The sequence below is a fragment of the Oncorhynchus mykiss genome, chromosome 11 (genome assembly GCF_013265735.2).
Source record: "Oncorhynchus mykiss isolate Arlee chromosome 11, USDA_OmykA_1.1, whole genome shotgun sequence".
NCBI lineage: Eukaryota > Metazoa > Chordata > Actinopteri > Salmoniformes > Salmonidae > Oncorhynchus > Oncorhynchus mykiss.
Window position 1 is genome coordinate 40,042,527 of NC_048575.1, and position 20,141 is coordinate 40,062,667.

Here is a 20,141-nt window from a genome sequence, read left to right on the forward strand (position 1 = left end):
TCTAAATCATGGGAGGATGGACAAAAATTAACTTTATATTTATTTACATTGCTTAGTTTTTGTTGTTGTTTTTGGTAACATTTTCATAGTCATGGCATGATTTGTGTAAGGGCTATTGATGATTGAAAAATGTAAATTAAGAGATTTCCAAAATAAAAGCAGTTTTTTTTTCACATCCTCTCCTGATTCTGAATAGTCATGGCACACTTTGTCTAAGAGCTATTGATGAGCGAGAACCAAATATCCACTGAATATCCAATATATATATATATATATATATATATATATATATATATTTTTTTTACCTCTGTAGCTAATGTTAGCTAGCTGGCTAAATTCATAGCAAGGAGACAATTTACTAGCTACCTCGTGATGTTACTCCAGATTACATCTAGTGAGTTATCAAGATACCCACGTTAACATTTTAATAGCAATGTAAACAGCAGCTGTAGTTTGCTACATCATGTACACCAGTGCAACAACTGTCAGTGTTTCTCAACAGTGAATTAGCTAGCTAGCTAGGCTAGTAGTCATATTGCTCCATTACCTTTTTTGGAAGGGATTTTTGTGGCATGATTGATAACATTACCTAGCTAGTGCATTGCATTCAACTTTAGACCTAGTTAGTATTTTAAAGATAAAATACGATGATTTGCCTATAGCCATGTTATAACTCTTTTTTTATAAGGCTTTTTACACATTTTGAATTATTTATAAAGGCATTATAAAGAATACAAATTGGTAAAAAGCCATATTTTGAGTCATCATGGCTAATGTGCCTAGTGAGATGATGCATAGGTCCTGCATTCCATAAAGAAAATAGCATTTATAGTACAGAATCTGATTGTTTTATTTTTATATTTAACTAGCAAGTCAGTCAAGTGAAAATGTGTATTTACAAACCTATCCGGCCAAACCTGGATGACGCTGGGCCAATTGTGCGCTGCCCTGTGGGACTCCCAATCACGGCCGGATGTGATACAGCCTGGATTTGAACCAGGGACTGTAGTGATGCCTCTTGCACTGAGATGCAGTGCCTTAGACGTCAAGTAACTGCTCTAACAATGGAAATGAATGTCCTCAAAGATAGAAGGGAGGTGAGATCAGATGGGACTCTTCTAGGCAATGAGAGCAAAAATATTTTTTTTATGACCATGGTTCCACATATTCCCATGACAAGGGAAAACTATTATTTGTATTTTATTCTGTTATATTCCATTATAATGTTACTATAAAATACAGTGGGGCAAAAAAGTATTTAGTCTGCCACCAATTGTGCAAGTTCTCCCACTTAAAAAGATGAGAGGCCTGTAATTTATCATAGATACACTTAAACTATGACAGACAAAATGAGGGGAAAAAAATCCTGAAAATCACATTGTAGGATTTTTAATGAATTTATTTGCAAATTATGGTGGAAAACTTTTGTTATTAACCAAATACTTATTTATCTCAATACTTTGTTATATACCCTTTGTTGGCAATGACATAGGTCAAACATTTTCTGAAAGTCTTCACAAGGTTTTCACACATTGTTGCTGGTATTTTGGCCCATTCCTCCATGCAGATCTCCTCTAGAGCAGTGATGGTTTGGGGCTGTTGCTGGGCAACACAGACTTTCAACTCCCTCCAAAGATTTTCTATGGGGTTGAGATCTGGAGACTGGCTAGGCGACTTCAGGACCTTGAAATGCTTCTTATGAAGCCACTCCTTCGTTGCCCGGGCGGTTTGTTTGGGATCATTGTCATGCTGAAAGACCCAGCCACGTTTCATCTTCAATGCCCTTGCTGATGGAAGGAGGTTTACACTCAAAATCTCACGATACATGGCCCCATTCATTCTTTCCTTTACACGGATCAGTCGTCCTGGTCCCTTTGCAGAAAAACAGCCCCAAAGCATGATGTTTCCACCCCCATGCTTCACAGTAGGTATGGTGTTCTTTGGATGCAACTCAGCATTCTTTGTCCTCCAAACACGACGGGTTGAGTTTTTACCAAAAAGTAATATTTTGGTTTCATCTGACCATATGACATTCTCCCAATCTTCTTCTGGATCATCCAAATGCTCTCTAGCAAACTTCAGACGGGCCTGGACATGTGTCCCCCTGCTTAAGCCAGTACGTCTGGCACTGCAGAATTTGAGTCCCTGGCGGCGTAGTGTGTTACTGATGGTAGGCTTTGTTACTTTGGTCCCAGGTCTCTGCAGGTCATTCACTAGGTCCCCCCGTGTGGTTCTGGGATTTTTGCTCACCGTTCTTGTGATCATTTTGACCCCACGGGGTGAGATCTTGCGTGGAGCCCCAGATCGAGGGAGATTATCAGTGGTCTTGTATGTCTTCCAAGCTGCTTACCTATTGCAGATTCAGTCTTCCCAGTCTGGTGCAGGTCTACAATTTTGTTTCTGGTGTCCTTTGACAGCTCTTTGGTCTTAGCCATAGTGGAGTTTGGAGTGTGACTGTTTGAGGTTGTGGACAGGTGTCTTTTATACTGATAACAAGTTCAGACAGGTGCCATTAATACAGGTAATGAGTGGAGGACAGAGGAGCCTCTTAAGAAGTTACAGGTCTGTGAGAGCCAGAAATCTTGCTTGTTTGTAGGTGACCAAATACTTATTTTCCACCATAATTTGCAAATACATTTATTAAAAATCCTACAATGTGATTTTCTGGATTTTCTTTTCTCATTTTGTCTGTCATAGTTGAAGTGTACCTATGATGAAAATTACAGGCCTCATCTTTTTAAGTGGGAGAACTTGCACAATTGGTGGCTGACTAAATAGTTTTTTGCCCCACTGTATGTGTGTTCCAATTTTGTTCCAATCAAAAGGGGTGCTGTCAAAGTGATTAAAATCAGATTGGACCACCCATCCTTTTGCACACCTTTGTTCTTCCATTAATTGAGAGCTGTCAAAAGATTTTTCATGCCAAGACATTACATTACTTGCCTAGTAGGACACGTGATACACAGTAGCATTAAAAGTAGAGCTCTATAAAGGGATTAGGGTTCCATTTGGGATGCTATCTATGGCATGTTTATGTTGGTTTAATTTTGGAATCAGAAATACCTCTGTCCAAAAAAAACTTAAAAAACACTGGTTGTTATTCACCAGCACTGTCGAGTATGGGCATGACAGAGTATTAATTGCTTGTGTGATTTATTAACATTGTTTGCCAAGTAGCTTATTATAATAAAATGTATTTGAGATGTTACTAATGTCAGGCTGATAATATCGATGGCCTCCTAGTTCTAAGACTCTTCTGTAGCTTTTGTACTGTGTACGCAACCTTTCTAGTTACACTTAGCCTAACTTGTGTTGAAATTGACTAGGCTTATTAGACATTCATATTGAATCTACAACTCCAAGTGAAAATAGACCTAACTATCTCTGGTTTTTCTCTGTGGGACTTTGCTCCATCCATGCAATCAGTAACGCGTTGGAGGTAGCCTATCTCTGTATTTTTCATAGTAGAACTTCTAAGTTTGATAAAACCCCCGTGGGCCATTTCTAGCCGGGATATGCAAAACATTCAATTTGAATGGTCCAAGATAAGGCTATAGTGAAGTTAGTAATTGTTTTATATGAGGTATTGTGTAGTTGTATAAATGTTGTGTGATCCATCACGTCTAATGGCTTATTCCAATGAATGTATAGCCTACTCTTAATTATAGGTTTCCGGGAAAATGTTTCCTCAGTTTTAAATTGAATTGTGTGACTGAGGACAATACTGTAGGCTGCTATATAGGCTAGATTTGTTGCATTGAAATGACTACTTGGCCTATTTCCTCTTTTGTCACTCTAGACAATACCATGTCTATCTATCTTACAGAGAGTATAAATATTGTACACTATATTCACACAACCTTTTTTTTTGTAGATTACATTACACTTGTAGCCTAATAGTTTCAGTAGTTTGTCAAATGGCACTTTTGGAAATGCACACAAGGAAATGGACAATGCATCTTCAGACTGATGGTTGTGGTGTTGAGGTTGTGTGGTTCATCCCTTGATGGGACCTTTTTTAAACCAACCCGAAGCCCTGATTTCTTTCACTGTGCGTCTCTCTGACTGTGTCATGTCTGTTTTGCAGAGTGACTGCCGCTGAACCTTGATGGGCGAATCAGGGTCGCGCCGCTCTACGCTCGTCTCCAGGCTGCCCATCTTCAGGCGTAGCGTAAGTAAGAGGCAGGACTCGTTGCCCTCCTCCCCATCCTCGGCCGGCGTGGGCAATGGCGTTCACACCTCGTCCCCCTCCAGCACCAACTCCAGCAACAGCAGCACGGGCAAGCGCCGCAGCCTGTTCCGCACGCCCTCCATCAGCTTCAGCAGCAAGAGGAACAGTGAGCCACCACGCATCCAGACCCCTCCTCTGGACCCAGCCCAGGACACCAACAGCAGCCAGAACAACCCTCCGCTGGGCTTCCAAGATGGCGCTGTGCTTCCACGGGCCAAGACGCGCCACTCCTTTGGCTTTGGGGGCCACCGGCAGAAAAAGATCACCCGCTCGCAGACTGAAGACTTTGAGAAGGTGACCTCCACGGTCAATAGGAACGTGTTCATCAACTGCATCAGCTCAGGTACCAACGAGGGCGATGACTCGGGGTATCTGGATGACTTCAGCGGCGAAAGCAAGCGCTCGTACAGGCAGAAGAAACAGCTGCTGCCCAAGTCCTTCTCTGCCCACCACCGCTTCTCCAAGAACTCTGAGCAGTGCAAGCCCCCAGTGGTGAGTGTAGTGCCCCCGACGTCAGAGGGTACCCCGGGCTCGTGGCCAGGCGAGCTGTTGGGGGAGAGCTCCCTGCAGTCACCCATGTTGTCTGAGGACCGCACCACAGCCCTCACCCCCTCTGAGTTTAATGTCCCCATCACAGAGGACTCTGTGTCCGAGGTGGATGTGCTGCTTGCCCCCAGCCTCGCCGCCACGCCAGATAACTTCAGCCACGTCGTCTCTACCTCCCAGGTGTTCTTCATGCCTGCCCAAGCTGCCACAGACAAGCCCCTTCTGCCAGACACCAGCACCGCAAACACCACAGAGTGTGAGACTGAAGTCCCTGTCACAGAACCAGCAACAGCTGCAACACCACCAATGTCACCGGAACAACAAACACAATCGCAGGAAGAGAAGGAAGAAGAGGAAGAGAAGAAGGAGGATGTTATGATGGTGGAGGAGGTCAGACCAGCGCAGACAGAGACTAGTGAGAGCGAGTCAGGCCCAGTGCGTAGTAAAGGCTACCATTCCAATCCAGAGCAGTCTGAGAGGAGGTCCAGGAACACAGTGTTCATCCAGGAACCAGGCAAGGGAGCGTGCTGCGGTAGACATGAACCCAGGTCATGCCACCTGAGGAAACCCCACACAGGTAAAAACTGAACAATTAATTGAATAACATGCGGAGTACTGATTGATCTCTGTGATTGACTAATTGATAATAGAAAGGAGGTGCATTGCTCTTGTGAAAAGCTAATTGTAAATTACTGACAAGTATACTGAACAAAAATATAAACGCAACATGTAAGGTGTTGGTTCCAAATTTCAAGAGCTGAAATAAAAGATCCCAGAAATATTCCATATGCACAAAAAGCACACATTTGTTCACGTTCCTCTTAGTGAGCCTTTCTAATTTGCAAAGATGTGGCGTGGCATATCAAGAAACTGATTAAACAGCATGATCATTACACAGGTGCACCTTGTGCTGGGGGTAATAAAAGGCCACTCTAAAATGTGGACTTTTGTCACACAATGCCACAGATGTTTCAAGTTTTAAGGGAGCATGCAGTTGGCATGCTGACTGCAGGAATGTACACCAGAGCTGTTGCCAGATAATTGTCGTTTTAGAGAATTTGGCAGTATGTCAAACTGGCATCACAACCACAGACCACGTATAACCACGCTAGTCCAGGCCCTCAACATCCGGGTTCTTTACCTGCGGGATTGTCTGAGACCAGCCGCGGGATTGTCTGAAACCAACCACTCAGACAGCTGAGGAAACTGAGGAATATTAAAAACTAATTCTGATTGGCCTGCCCTGACTCCAAAGTGGGTAGGCCTATGCCCTCCAAGGCCCACCCATGGCTGCGCATCTGCCCAGTCATGTGAAATCCATAGATTAGAGCCTAATGGATGTATTTCAATTGACTGATTTCCTTATATGAACTGTAACTCGTTAAAATCGTAAAAATTATTGCGTTTTTATATTTTTGTTCAGTACATTTGGCCAAAGTGTTTGCACACAGTATTGCCTACCACCGTTTGAGACTGACTTTGTGTTTTCGATCACCGACAAATAGACATTTTCTGTTCAAAGTGGTTGAACTTTACACTGCTTTCACATTCAGAAGGCAGAGGTATGGTCTACAATGTAGGCTATATTTTATGTACCCTTTGGTTGGATGATGTTGAAAGTACCAAAATCAGAAAGACAAGACTGATTAGGGGGTTGAGCAGCGCTATTTTAGGCCCATGTGCCTGTTCTCAGTACAGTGGGAACTATTTCCTCTTAAAGGTATATTTATTAACCAATGGACAGCGGTTTCCTAAGACATTGTAGGCTGTAGTCACACCTGGATAACACCTCCTGTACAAATTCCTACCCTTTGGCTATGTCTTTCTGAAACGGCCCACTAGACTCCGCCGTTCACCTACCAAACTTGAAACAGTGTGGCACTGCTTGTAACATCCTTATATCTGAATAGTTTTCGTAAGACAACTGTTTGTGAACTGCATTGGTTAGTCTACTGGTTTTGGGCAGTGTTAGGCTATCCATAATGATTAACACATCACTGTTATTGTTCATTTCTGATGTAAGCTTATTTCTTGTCTGTCTGTTGCTTAGGTTACTTTGTATTGGTGATAACACGTAAGTAGTTATACTTGCACCTAAAAAGTGTGCTCCGTGATGATGTAGATCTATAACCCAAATTCAATCAATTAGTAAAAGTAGCCTTATTCCCTCACTATATTGGAAAAGTGCCTTTACATTAGTGCAAAGGTCACCTAAAATAATTTATTTCCATAAAGTCACTGAAGCTGTTGTTGCAAAACACTGGATCGCTTCCAGCCCCAAGGCTTGCGATAGCCAATTGATTGTTTGCTTGTTTTGAAGTTTTCCCCCCCAACGTGTAGTCTGCAGTTGTTTGTCTGTGTCGCATTCGACAGTCTGTCTACTTGTCTGTTCGCCACTTTTTTGCCTAGCTCCCTGCCTCCACGTCAGCAAAAATATTATCATGTGTCTTGTGCTCTGCCCTCCACAGTGTCCATGTGCAGCAGCAGCGCCAGCCCCTACCACGAGGTGATGCGCATGGAGCGCCGGCTACGTTCCTCCTCGGAGGGTGCCGGGGGGCCACGGGGGCTCCACCTCAACCTCAAAGATCCCCATTGCACTGCCGAGGGGCGCGTGCTGCTGAAACAGAGGACCAACTCGTCGTCCTCCAAGCTTGGCAGCCTCGTACGTGTTTACACTACACTACACTTCAGTACAGCACAGTTACACTAGGATTACAGTAGAGGACAGTCCAGCAGGGGAGCTGGCAATGGTGCTAGCGGCTCCTCACTGTTGCTGCAGACTAAATAGCTTAGTCCATGGCCGCATCCTTCTCTGGATTACACTCTCACACGGGGAAAACAGCCCGCCCTAAATTAAACAGACTAATCATCTAACTAACTGTGCTGCAGATCAGTGCAACAGGACAGCAACTTGTCACTCAAGGGATTGCGCCTGACTCCTTCCTGTCTGGCCACTCCAATCCACATGCCTGCATAAACCGCCACCGAGCAGAGCAAAATTCAGTTGGTGGTACAGTAACCAAAAAAGCTTGGGAACCACTGCTGTAGTGCACCACATTTTTCAGGCTTATACTTAGATCTATTTCATTTTCGAGGTGGCTCGACAACCCTCATCTTCCATACCTAGAAAGGAAAGCACATGTGAAATACGTGGGGCTAACATGTGGGGCTAAATCTGTGGTTGATAAAATCTAAGTGGCGGCCGACTCTACCGTCTTGTTTTTTTGCTCTGGTGGAGAATCACAAAGTGTGGCTGTAGGAGTATATTACCAATTTAGTCTCTTTTTACCAGCTTCTTTTTTAACTTTGGGTGAAAAAAAGAAGGCAATCCAGTACGACGAGTAGAGCTTCAGTGAAACGCTAAAGTGTTTTCCATTGTCTGTTGAGTAGGTTTGTGGTTTCATGAGCAGTCAAGTGTGATGCAGAGGTGGACTAAAGTAGTTTTCTGTACAAGGCAATACTGGGAAGATAATCCCTCCCTTCTCTGTCATAATTACAATACACTCAACAGCCAACAGGATATATGCCTGCTCTGTCTTACACTTTGGGTACAAGATATACATACAATCATTCTAAACTGGCAAAAGTGCCTAAACTGTTTTTAAGTGAACTTGTATTATGTTCGGTACATGTATTCACGTCATAAGACGTGCTTAGAGAACCGTGTGGATGTTGAAGGAACTGGTATTTCTACCATCATACTGTACATCAAGAGATTGTTAACCAACCCATTTTTCAAAATATGTAGGAATTGTAGTCTCCCCTGGCCTGTAGTAGACTGGTAAGAAACGTTTGAGAACTTATTTGATTTGAGTGACACACTTTGACACGAATCATTTGTGTGAAGGGTTACAAACTAAGTCCTTTATTATCTATATGAATAGCCCCTCCTTAACTCTCAGGAGGGGTGTATTATTCACTAGGCTCCAAATGGACCAGGGAGGGGACCTATTTGAATTTGTCCTGTGGGAAACGCTTGTTTTATTACTGTGCCAAATGTTTTGCTATGGTGTGCGCTAATTAGGACGGACCCTATTTAGTTGACTGGTCGATTGTTTGGTCGATAGGCTGTTGGTTGACAATATCTTCTTTTTTTAGTTGAGCAGTGTAAAATATATTTAAAATCATGGCACTCAAGACACCTGTCAGATTCATGCCTGCCTGAGTGGACATTGCAAAAGGCACACCAGTATCACCGGTAGTATATTTGCCGTTAATTACCATAATTTCTAATCGACAATATTTATTTGGTTATGGTAATTTCTGTTAATGCATTCAATATATTATTATTACTGTCTTGTCTTTGTAGGAGTGGACACGTTGTTTGCAGAGTGCACAACCTAGGCTATACTTATGATAAAAAAAGTTGTGGGTTATTTCATTCCATTATCCAGTTGTCAATTTATTCATTAAGGATGTGCACCTGATTACGCATAGAAGTAGGCCTAGGTGACCTGGCCTGTGTGCAAATGTAAGCCTATAAATGTGCCCATTTGGGGATCTGATACTATTTCTGATTGACTTAACTCACCATCACTGTGGAACTTCTCAAAGTAATGTTTTCTTCGCCTCAAACAGCGAGTCAACAAAGTCTGTTTTTACATCCATTGATAATGACAATAGTTCCTCAACATAGCCTATTTGAAAGTCTTTAGAGCTCTCTCCCTTTCCATAACCACTCAGCATGAAAGGGGAAGAAAATGTCATGCTCTGATCTGGTGGAAACATCATAAAATAGGCCTACCTGATTACTTCTTATCCCTTGTGTAAATAGCTTACAGCTGTGTCTGTCCTGAGCTCACTGGCGTGGGAAACTCTAAGGGCCCGGGAATATTTTATACAATGTCGCAAGTTTGCTAGCACGAGCATCTGGCCGGACCAAGTTAATAGTTGACACAATGCCTCTCGGGTCAACTAATACACCCCTGGAGTCTGGACCTCTGCAACGGCACATTTTTCTCTATTGGTCCTCTTGAATTAACTCCACAGGCACAAAATGTATAATATCTACTGACCCAAAGTCTTTCTATGTGCAGAATAAGAGACACCTGCTTATTCTGAATGTTTTCCATATTACTGAGGTTGGCATTGATGAAATAGATCCTTGTTTTAACGAGCCACCGTTTTTTAATCTCTATTAGCATAAAGTTACTCACTCAAACATTATTGCACTGTAAAAAAGGTCAGAGCTTGCACAGTGAAGGAGTTTTAATACACATCTATTACTGGGGGATGACATTAACACGCTAATTTAGCTCCAAATGATGTATATAATAGATGTCATTTTACAACAGTGGGTGAGGACTGACACCCTGTTCCAATCACTATTACTTGAGGAACACCTTAGTTGAGCATAAAGGGCTATATTACCTCTTCATAAGTGGAGGCTAATCATTTCCTTCAAAAGGTATTATACTTTATGCAGATAACTCTTACACTTGACTTGAGCTTGACATTTAGGGTCAGTTTCCCAGGCACAGATTAAACCTTTAATTGATCATCTCTATTGAGGATGCTTCTTAGACCAATAATATTCTTAAAGGGATACTGGCAATTAAGAACGGTGTGACAGTGGACAACAGGAGCTTTGTTTGGACACAATGACACTGCCTGGTTCTGATTCACATTGATGTACCCAACTTTAAAGGGATACTGTAGAGATTCTGGCAACCGTTTATTCTACTTACCCTAAGTCGGATGTACTCGTGGATACCAATTGTATGTCTCTGTGTGCAGTATGGTGATGACACCACTGATAAGTAATTACAAGATGAGTAAAATAGGTTTCCTTGCCCATGAACATATTTTGTTGGAAATGTGGTACACTACAGTGACATTTTTAGCTAGTTAGTAGTACACATCCATCTTATTGGAATTGTGTGATTCACCAATGAAAGCTGCATCACATTTACCTCTTAATGTTATCCAAATGATATGAAATCTTTTTTATTTTTTACCCAACCTTTAACCATGTCCATAACAATCCCTTAGATGTTTTGTATGTAATTCATATTTTCTAGCTTCTGCATTTCCTGTGCACCTTCTGATATTTTCTTCAAATTTTTACCAACAGACCAGACGTGGTAACCATTTTTCTGTGTATCACCACAAGATGGCAGTGTATCCTTTTGAAACATGACAAAAGGAGAAGGGGTCATCATGTACATGATTCCTCAACCACTGCTTGGAAGTGGATGTCTTTGAAAATGTAATCAAATTTGACTGGGTCAATGGCTTCAAAATCTCAATGGATAAAATCATTGATTATGAGATTAAGAGATTGGATTTTAATAACCTTTGCTTTGGTGACCCGTTATGGATCCAGTACAGCCATGAATGAACCCTTAAAATACATACAGTGCCAGTCAAAGTTTTGGACACACCTACTTATTCAAAGATTTTTTTATTTTTAATTTTTTTACTGTTATCTACATTGAAGAATAATAATAATGAATACATCAAAACTATGAAATAACATGTAGTAACCAGAAAAGTGCTAAACAAATCTAAATATATTTGAGATTCTTCAAAGCCACCCTTTGCCTTGATGACAGCTTTGTACACTCTTGGCATTATCGCTACCAGCTTCATGAGGAATGTCCACAGTCTTGTTCCCATATATGCTGAGCACTTGTTGGCTGGTTTTCCTTCACTCTGCGGCCCAACTCATTCCAAACCATTTCAATCACTCTCCTTCTTGGTCAAATAGCCCTTACACAGCCTGGAGGTGTGTTTTGGGTCATTGTCCTGTTGAAAAACGAATGATAGTCCCACTAAGCGCAAACCAGATGGGATGGGGTATCGCTGCAGAATGCTGTGGTAGCCATTCTGGTTAAGTGTGCCTTGAATTCTAAATAAATCACAGACAGCAACGCACCATCTCACCTCCACCTCCATGCTTCACTGTGGGAACCACACATGCAGAGATAATCCGTTCACCTACTCTGCGTCTCACAAAGACACTGCGGTTGGAACCAAAAATCAGACCAAAGGACAGATTTCCACCGATCTAATGTCCATTGCTCATGTTTCTTGGCCGAATCAAATTTCTTCTTCTTATTGCAGTCCTTTAGTAGGGGGTTCTATGCAGCAATTTGACCATGAAGGCCTGATTCACACAGTGTCCTCTGAACAGTTAATGTTGTGATGTGTCTGTTACTTGAACTCTGTGAAGCATTTATTTGGTCAGCAATCTGAGGTGCAGTTAACTCTAATGAATGTATCCTCTGCAGTATAGGTAACTCAGTCTTCCTTTCCTGTGGCGGTCCTCATGAAAGCCAATTTCATCATAGCACTTGATGGTTTTTGCGACTGTACTTGAAGAAATTTTCAAAGTTCTTGACATTTTTGAAATTGACTGACCTATATGTCTTATTTTAGCTGTTCTTGCCATAATATGGACTTGGCCTTTTACCAAATAGGGCTGTCTTCTGTATACCACCCCTACCTTGTCACAACACAACTGATTGGCTCAAACACATTAAGAAGGAATTAAGTTCCACAAATGTACTTTTAACAAGACACACTTGTTAATTGAAATGCATTTCAGGTCACTACCTCATTAAGCTGGTTGAGAGAATGCCAAGAGTGTGCAAAGCTGTCATCAATGCAAAGGGTGTCTACTTTTAAATATATTTGGATTTGTTGAACACTGTTTTGGTTACAACATGATTCCATATGTGTTTCATAGTTTTGATGTCTTCACTATTATTCTACAATGTATAAAATAGTAAAAATAAAGAAAAAACCCTTGAATGAGTAGGTGTGTCAACTTTTGACTGGTACTGTACAACATGTCAATGCAAACAGTGACCTATAACGAAGCATTTAGGAAGTCCTCGTTATGTTTAAGTTGGTCTCTAAATCTCTAGTGAATCCATAGTCAACTGCCAAAATAATGGAAACACTTGAGTTAATGAGGGATACAAAGTATATTGTAAGCAGGTGCTTCCACGCAGGTGTGGTTCCTGAGTTAATTAAGCAATTGAAAAATTCTGGGCAGGCCTTTATTTTGGCTACCATGGCTTTGCCCCCATCCACAGGGCACAAGTGGTCACTGAAGAGTTTGATGAGCATGAAAACGATGTAAACCATATGCCACGGCCGTCTGTCACAAGATCTCAACTCAATTTAACATTAATGGGAGATTCTAGAGCGGCGCCTGAGACAGTGTTTTACACCACCATCAACAAAACACCCAATTATGGAATTTCTCATGAAATAGTGTCGCATCCCTCCAATAGAGTTCCAGACACTTATAGAATCTATGCCAACGTGCATTTAAGCTGTTCTGGCTCGTGGTGACCCATCGCCCTATTAAGACACTGTTGGTGTTTCCTTTATTTTGGCAGTTACCTGTATATGTCTGTATAGTGCCAGATCCCCCACCCCCACCTAACCTTACAAGTAAACACACTGGGCTCTAGTTATAGTCAACTTCTGACCCTACTCCGAAAGTAAAGTGGCATGCATCAAGCTTGTTGTTAAACTGTGTCCAGCGCACCAAGTCATACAGATGTCTCCATTGTGTCCTCAGGATGTACTGAACAATCTGGGCTCGTCTGAGCTGGATGAGGATGACCTGATGTTGGACCTGGACCTCTCTGATGACCAACGCCAGCGTCACGGTATGGACACTCCCAATCCATTCAACAGCAAATCCACCGGCTTCGTTCCCGAATGGCTCTCTATTCCTTACATTGCACTTATTTTTACCCATCGGGCTCTGGTCAGAAGTAGAGCACTATATAGGGTGCCGTTGGGGACGCAACCACCCTCTCTGCTCCTCTACTTCAGCCACTTGTCCAAGGAAATTTGGAGATTCTAGAATGACCTCTACACGTATCCAGGGACACACCCAAGTTTAAGCAGGACTAACTTGTTTGCTCAGATATTTAGGAAGTTTAGAATAGTTCTACTACATCTAAACCAAATACACTTGCTAGGACCGTTTTAAGCCAGTTCAGATGGTTTGTTCCCCCAGCGTTGCTATCATTAGTTCCTTGATATTCTCATAACACTTAGCAACAGAAATGGTTAATTCTCAATGCTTTTGATATGTTTTTGTTTAAATCATATTTCCCAGCAGCAGAAGACTGATTAAAACAAGTTTTGAGTGCGTCATAGGGAAGTGTTTTTGTAAGGATTTGTTTTTATTTTCTTGCATTCACTAACTTTGTGACATAACCTCATTGGTTCTTATGTATCCTAAAGATATATTATGCATTACGTAAAGAATTGCAAAACCGACATGACTGAGAAACAATTAATTGCCCTTGTATGAATGCAAGATGAACGCAAAGATGTAGCCTATTATTAGGAGCAGGATGTGTTTGGTGACTTGAGTGGAGACAACAGGCCAGATATGCCCCTTAGTTGACTCTTATCTAACGGGAGGTCTGAGTCAGTTCAACTAAACTTTCATATCTCTAGGCATGCAACATCTATGCAGGCTTGGATAATTACCTTCAATCTTAATTCTCTTAACACCCCTCTCTTTTTGGAGGTTGCATCAGAACACGCAAAAGTACCAGTAAACATGTACCGAGGGCAAAGCCTCTAGACAGAGAGCTTCCCAGGATGTCATCGCTAATACACACACAAAAAAAACATTTTGCATGGTAAGTTTTTTTTCTTTATACAGTGCATTCGGAAAGTATTCGGACCCCTTGACTTGTTCTACATTTTGTTACGTTACAGCCTTTATTTTAAAATTGATGAAATAGTTTTTTTCCCTCATCAATCTACACACATCACCACAAAGCAAAAACGGTTCTTAGAAATGATTGCAAATGTATAAATAAAGAAACTCTTCTTGGCTACAAGCTTGGCACAACTGTATTTGGGGAGTTTCTCTCATTCTTCTCTGCAGATCCTCTCAAGCTCTTTCAGGTTGGATGGGGAGCGTTGCTGCACAGCTTTTTTCAGATATCTCCAGAGATGTTTGATCGAGTTCAAGTAAGGGCTCTGACTGGGCCACTCAAGAACATTCAGAGATTTCTCCCAAAGCCACTCCTGTGTTATCTTGGCTGTGTGCTTAGGGTCGTTGTCCTGTTGGAAGGTGAACCGTCACCCAAGTCTGAGGTCCTGAGCGCTCTGGAGCAGGTTTTGATGAAGGATCTTTCTGTACCTTGCTCTGTTCATCTTTCCCTCGATCCTGACTAGTCTCCCAGTCGCTGCCGCTGAAAACATCCCCACAGCATGATGCTGCCACCACCATGCTTCACTGTAGGGATGGTGCCAGGTTTCCTCCAGACGTGACGCTTGGCATTCAGGCCAAAGAGCTCAAGCTTGGTATTATCAGACCAAGAGAGTCCTTTAGGTGCCTTTTGGCAAACTCTAAGCAGGCTGTCATGTGCCTTTTACTGTGGAGTGGCTTCCATCTGGCTACTCAACCATAAAGGCCTGATTTGGTGTAATGCTGCAGAGATGGTTGTCCTTCTGGAAGGTTCTCCCATCTCCACAGAGGAACTCTGGAGCTTTGTCAGAGTGACCATCGGGTTCTTGGTCACCTCCCAGACCAAGGCCCTTCTCCCCCGATTGCTCAGTTTGGCCGGGTGGCCATCTTAGGAAGAGTGTTGGTGCTTCCAAACTAATTCCATTTAAGAATGATGGAGGCCAATGTGTTCTTGGGGACCTTCAATGCTGCAGAATTGTTTTGCTACCTTTCCCCAGATCTGTGCCTTCGACACAATCCTGTCTCGGAGCTCCACGGACAATTCCTTCGACCTTATGGCTTCGTTTTTCACTCTGACATGCACTGTCAACTGTGGGACCTTTATTAGAGAGTTGTATGCCTTTCCAAATCATGTCCAATCAATTGACTCAATCAAGATGTAGAAACCTTTCAAGGATGATCAATGGAAACAGGATGCTACTGAGCTCAATTTTGAGTCTTATAGCAAAGGGTCTGAATACTTATGTTAATAAGGTATTTCTGTTTATTTTTAATAGATATGCAAACATTTTACAAAACTTTTTGCTTTGTCATTATGGGGTATTGTGTGTAGATTGAGAATTGTTTTAGAATTGTACATAACTTTTTTTTTTAAAATGTTATAATAAGGCTGTAACCTAACAAAATATGGACAGTCTGAATACTTTAAGAATACACTGTATACTAGCCTAAATGGTTCAGACTGTGCTGTGAAATCCCTGCAAAGAATTGATAAATCGCACACTTAAAGTGAAGTGACGATGTGACTTACTGAAGAAGAGAATTAAGTGGAAAGTATCTCACACTAACTCAAATTAAGGCACACCAGACATGCCCACACACACACACACACACACACACACACACACACACACACAAATGCATGGATGCTCCTGTTTTAGTGCTCTCAGGTGGCTGCTTGGCATTTTTATTAAGAACCAGGCAGTTTCACAGCAATTTATGGGCTGCTGAGCTGAGCCACATTCAGTTTTACCTTGAAACTGAGCCATCCACATCCCTTTTTTAAAGATCTGGTTATTTCTGATTGTCAAAACTGTTTTCTTAGTAGTTTCTGCATGAATGAAACATTAAAACAGATGCCATTGTGTATTTTACTCTGCACTCAGAATGTAAAGGAAATATTTGATTTCTGTAGTATAGTGTTCGTTTTTAAATACTAACAACACTCTTTATAGCATATTGTCCAGGATGGACTACTCTAAGCATGTTGTCAACTCTGTAAACACAAGCCTATTGTGCCACATGACATTGACTCAATGGTTTTGTGTGTGTGTGTGTGTGTTTGTGTGTGTGTAGTATTCCGAGAGGACTCCAGCCAGTCCCTAGCCTCCTGCCTGAACCTGATGCACTCCCCACTGGAGCCCAATGTCGACAGGATCCCTGGCAGGGAGCCCAGAGACACCACCACCATCCACAGGTGAGAGAGCCCTGCATCTATACCTAGTACATCATACTACAGCTCTCACTACACCTATAACGCTCACTACAGCTCTACACCTACATTACACTTAGACTTACACCGATAACACTCACTACAGCTATCACTCGTCCTTCACACATTCCCAACAGTGAGCAGTCACTGTATTTCCATGCAGAAAGGAAGGAAGGCTCATTACAACTCCTTAACAGAATTAACAGAAAGTTCCATTGCTCTTTATAGGAAGCCGTTATCACACAAAGCCATTAGCGCCAAACACTTCCTTCCAGGGGTGGAACTGATTAGGTAGAACAATGAGAGCCACGAACAGGCATGGATAAAATTCTCATTGCAACTAAAGCATTGCTATCTTAATTGTTTTTTATTAGAGAAGCCTTTTGATGTGGCCTAGCAGGAAACACTGATGGAGATTATTGCGATTAATGTGTAACACGTTTTATGTGTAACCCATGGAGATTAATGTAACGTTCTGACTATAACTATTGTTCCCTGAAGGAGGGACTATGGGGAGTTGCACTTTCACGTCTTCGGTTGTAATCATGCCTGACAAGGCCAATGAAATCCGTGTCTCACTGGAAGCCCCATCTTCCACAGGTGATAAGTGTGAGGCTTGGTTTCATTCCTTCAATTTAATACCGCTCTTCACAGAGCCCAGGAACTTGGGCCAAATGGGTGTTGTACAGGGTTTGCTCCACTAAAAGTTTTGTGATTATGCTGCGGGACTTAGAGGTAATTTGTGGTTTAGTACGGTACCCTGCGTCACAATTTCATTGCTCCAGACCAGCGCAAGGGGGAGTTAGAGCACTGATTATGCTTTTGGGTCCTACTGTGTTTCTGACAATGAATGTGCGACATACACAAATAAAATTACTAGTGTCATGCACAAAGTAGATTTCCTAACTGACTTGTCAAAACTATCATTTGTGGATGTGTAGGTAAACTTCCGACTTCAACTGTATGTGCATACAGCCCTCGTGGAGGGCGCCCTTGCAGACTGAACGGTAGCGATGACATTCGGAGGTAAACCTCTAGCCATTAGATTGGCCCTCTCATGGACAGGCCCATAGGAACCAAATCTCTGGCCTCACATGCCAAACCTGCCTGTGAGCCCTGGGACAACAGGTTCGCTTTAAAGGTGAATGGTTTTCGTCAACCAAGGCTGCCTGGTCCAACGGGAAACCACAATAATCAATGATAAACCCTCCCAGCCACAATAATGAATTATCAGCCCTCCCTATGAGATAGAAGATCTGCACCCGAGTTGAGGCAACCGGGAACATGCATCACCAAAAGTGGCAGCAAATGCGCACTGCTCCGCAGCAAGGAGGGGTAGGGACTGCCCCTCCTGTTGAGTATGCAACTGTCGTCATCTTGTTGGATCTGACCAGCACATGCCGGCCCAAAAAACATGGGAGGAGGTGCCTGAGTGCCATGTACATCATCAGAAGTTCCAGGTAATTGATATGCCGGGCACTCTGACACTGAAGTGAGTAACCCTTGCACAATTCTCCCCACCCTTGGTGTGATGTGTCGGTCGTGATCATATTGCAGAACAACGCCTGGCCCCTGAGAACCGCTTGTGACAGTAGCCAGGGATCCCTCCACTGGGCCAGTGCTGAAGGCATGTTGTGGGCAACTGAATCAACCGGTGTAGGTGGCGAGGTGCATCCAAGCGCATGGTTAACGTTCAGCACTGGAACAGCCACATCAATAGTAATCCCAGGGGAATGACCACTTTCATAGAAGCCATCATCCCCAGTAGGCACATGGACTGGCAAAAACATACTGTGCACCTCAACCGAATTTGGGCTATGCCGAGCTGGAACCTGGACACCCTCTCCGTGGATAGAAAAAAGCAAAGGGGTCCGGACTTTATGCCCCGTTCTAGACTTGTCCTCAGCAAGCATCTCAGAATTCGCACTTTCAAAATGCTCTCAAACCAGTGGCTGTCACAGTCTGTGCACTTCAGCAATTGGATTACCACCATCAACCTAAAGGATGCGTACTTTTATGTGCCCTTGTGCCCCAATCACAGACATTTTCTGTAGTTTCATTACAAGGCGATAGCCTACGAGTTTTTAGTCCTCCCATTCAGCTTGTCCCTCTCACCTCGCATCTTTTCAAAGGTGATGGAGCAGAGTCAAGGCTGATAGCAGCAGAGTCAAGGGAACAAGCAGTGTTGCACACATCCACACAGTGTTACACACACACTTGTTCCTGTACCCAAGAAAGGAAAGGTAACTGAACTAAATGAGTATTGCCCCGTAGCACTCACATCAGTCATCATGAAGTGCTTTGAGAGACAAGGTAGAGGTGATATGATCCTTATCTGACACCCTAGACAGATAAGGATCGCCCCAATAGATACCGCCCCAATAGGTCTGATCCAGGCTGATGTCTCATTTTCAGTGTCTAGGTTTTATTTAAACCAGAAAAAGAGCTGAACTAAATCAAATCAAATTTTATTTGTCACATACACATGGTTAGCAGATGTTAATGCGAGTGTAGCGAAATGCTTGTGCTTCTAGTTCCGACAATGCAGTAATAACAAGTAATCTAACTAACAATTCCAAAACTACTGTCTTGTACACAGTGTAAGGGGATAAAGAATATGTACATAAGGATATATGAATGAGTGATGGTACAGAGCAGCATAGGCAAGATACAGTAGATGGTATCGAGTACAGTATATACATATGAGATGAGTATGTAAACAAAGTGGCATAGTTAAAGTGGCTAGTGATACATGTATTACATAAGAATACAGTCGATGATATAGAGTACAGTATATACGTATGCATATGAGATGAATAATGTAGGGTAAGTAACATTATATAAGGTAGTTTAAAGTGGCTAGTGATATATTTACATAATTTCCCATCAATTCCCATTATTAAAGTGGCTGGAGTTGAGTCAGTGTCAGTGTGTTGGCAGCAGCCACTCAATGTTAGTGGTGGCTGTTTAACAGTCTGATGGCCTTGAGATAGAAGCTGTTTTTCAGTCTCTCGGTCCCAGCTTTGATGCACCTGTACTGATCTCGCCTTCTGGATGATAGCGGGGTGAACAGGCAGTGGCTCGGGTGGTTGATGTCCTTGATGATCTTTATGGCCTTCCTGTGACATCGGGTGGTGTAGGTGTCCTGGAGGGTAGGTAGTTTGCCCCCGGTGATGCGTTGTGCAGACCTCACTACCCTCTGGAGAGCCTTACGGTTGAGGGCGGTGCAGTTGCCATACCAGGCGGTGATACAGCCCGCCAGGATGCTCTCGATTGTGCATCTGTAGAAGTTTGTGAGTGCTTTTGGTGACAAGCCGAATTTCTTCAGCCTCCTGAGGTTGAAGAGGCGCTGCTGCGCCTTCTTCACGATGCTGTCTGTGTGAGTGGACCAATTCAGTTTGTCTGTGATGTGTATGCCGAGGAACTTAAAACTTGCTACCCTCTCCACTACTGTTCCATCGATGTGGATAGGGGGG

General features: G+C 42.7%; 1 protein-coding gene across 3 annotated transcripts in view; it reads left to right on the forward strand.

Moving 5' to 3' along the window:
• Window positions 1-20,141, forward strand: part of ccser1 (coiled-coil serine-rich protein 1) — a 109,989-nt gene that overhangs the window by 788 nt on the left and 89,060 nt on the right. For all 3 annotated transcript variants that reach the window (XM_021620867.2, XM_036935464.1, XM_021620868.2), the window contains exons 2-5: window positions 4,088-5,354; window positions 7,246-7,439; window positions 13,314-13,404; window positions 16,530-16,650. In XM_021620867.2, coding sequence (XP_021476542.1) covers window positions 4,109-5,354; window positions 7,246-7,439; window positions 13,314-13,404; window positions 16,530-16,650 — 1,652 coding nt within the window. In that variant the 5' untranslated portion in view covers window positions 4,088-4,108. The remainder of the gene's footprint in view (window positions 1-4,087; window positions 5,355-7,245; window positions 7,440-13,313; window positions 13,405-16,529; window positions 16,651-20,141) is intronic.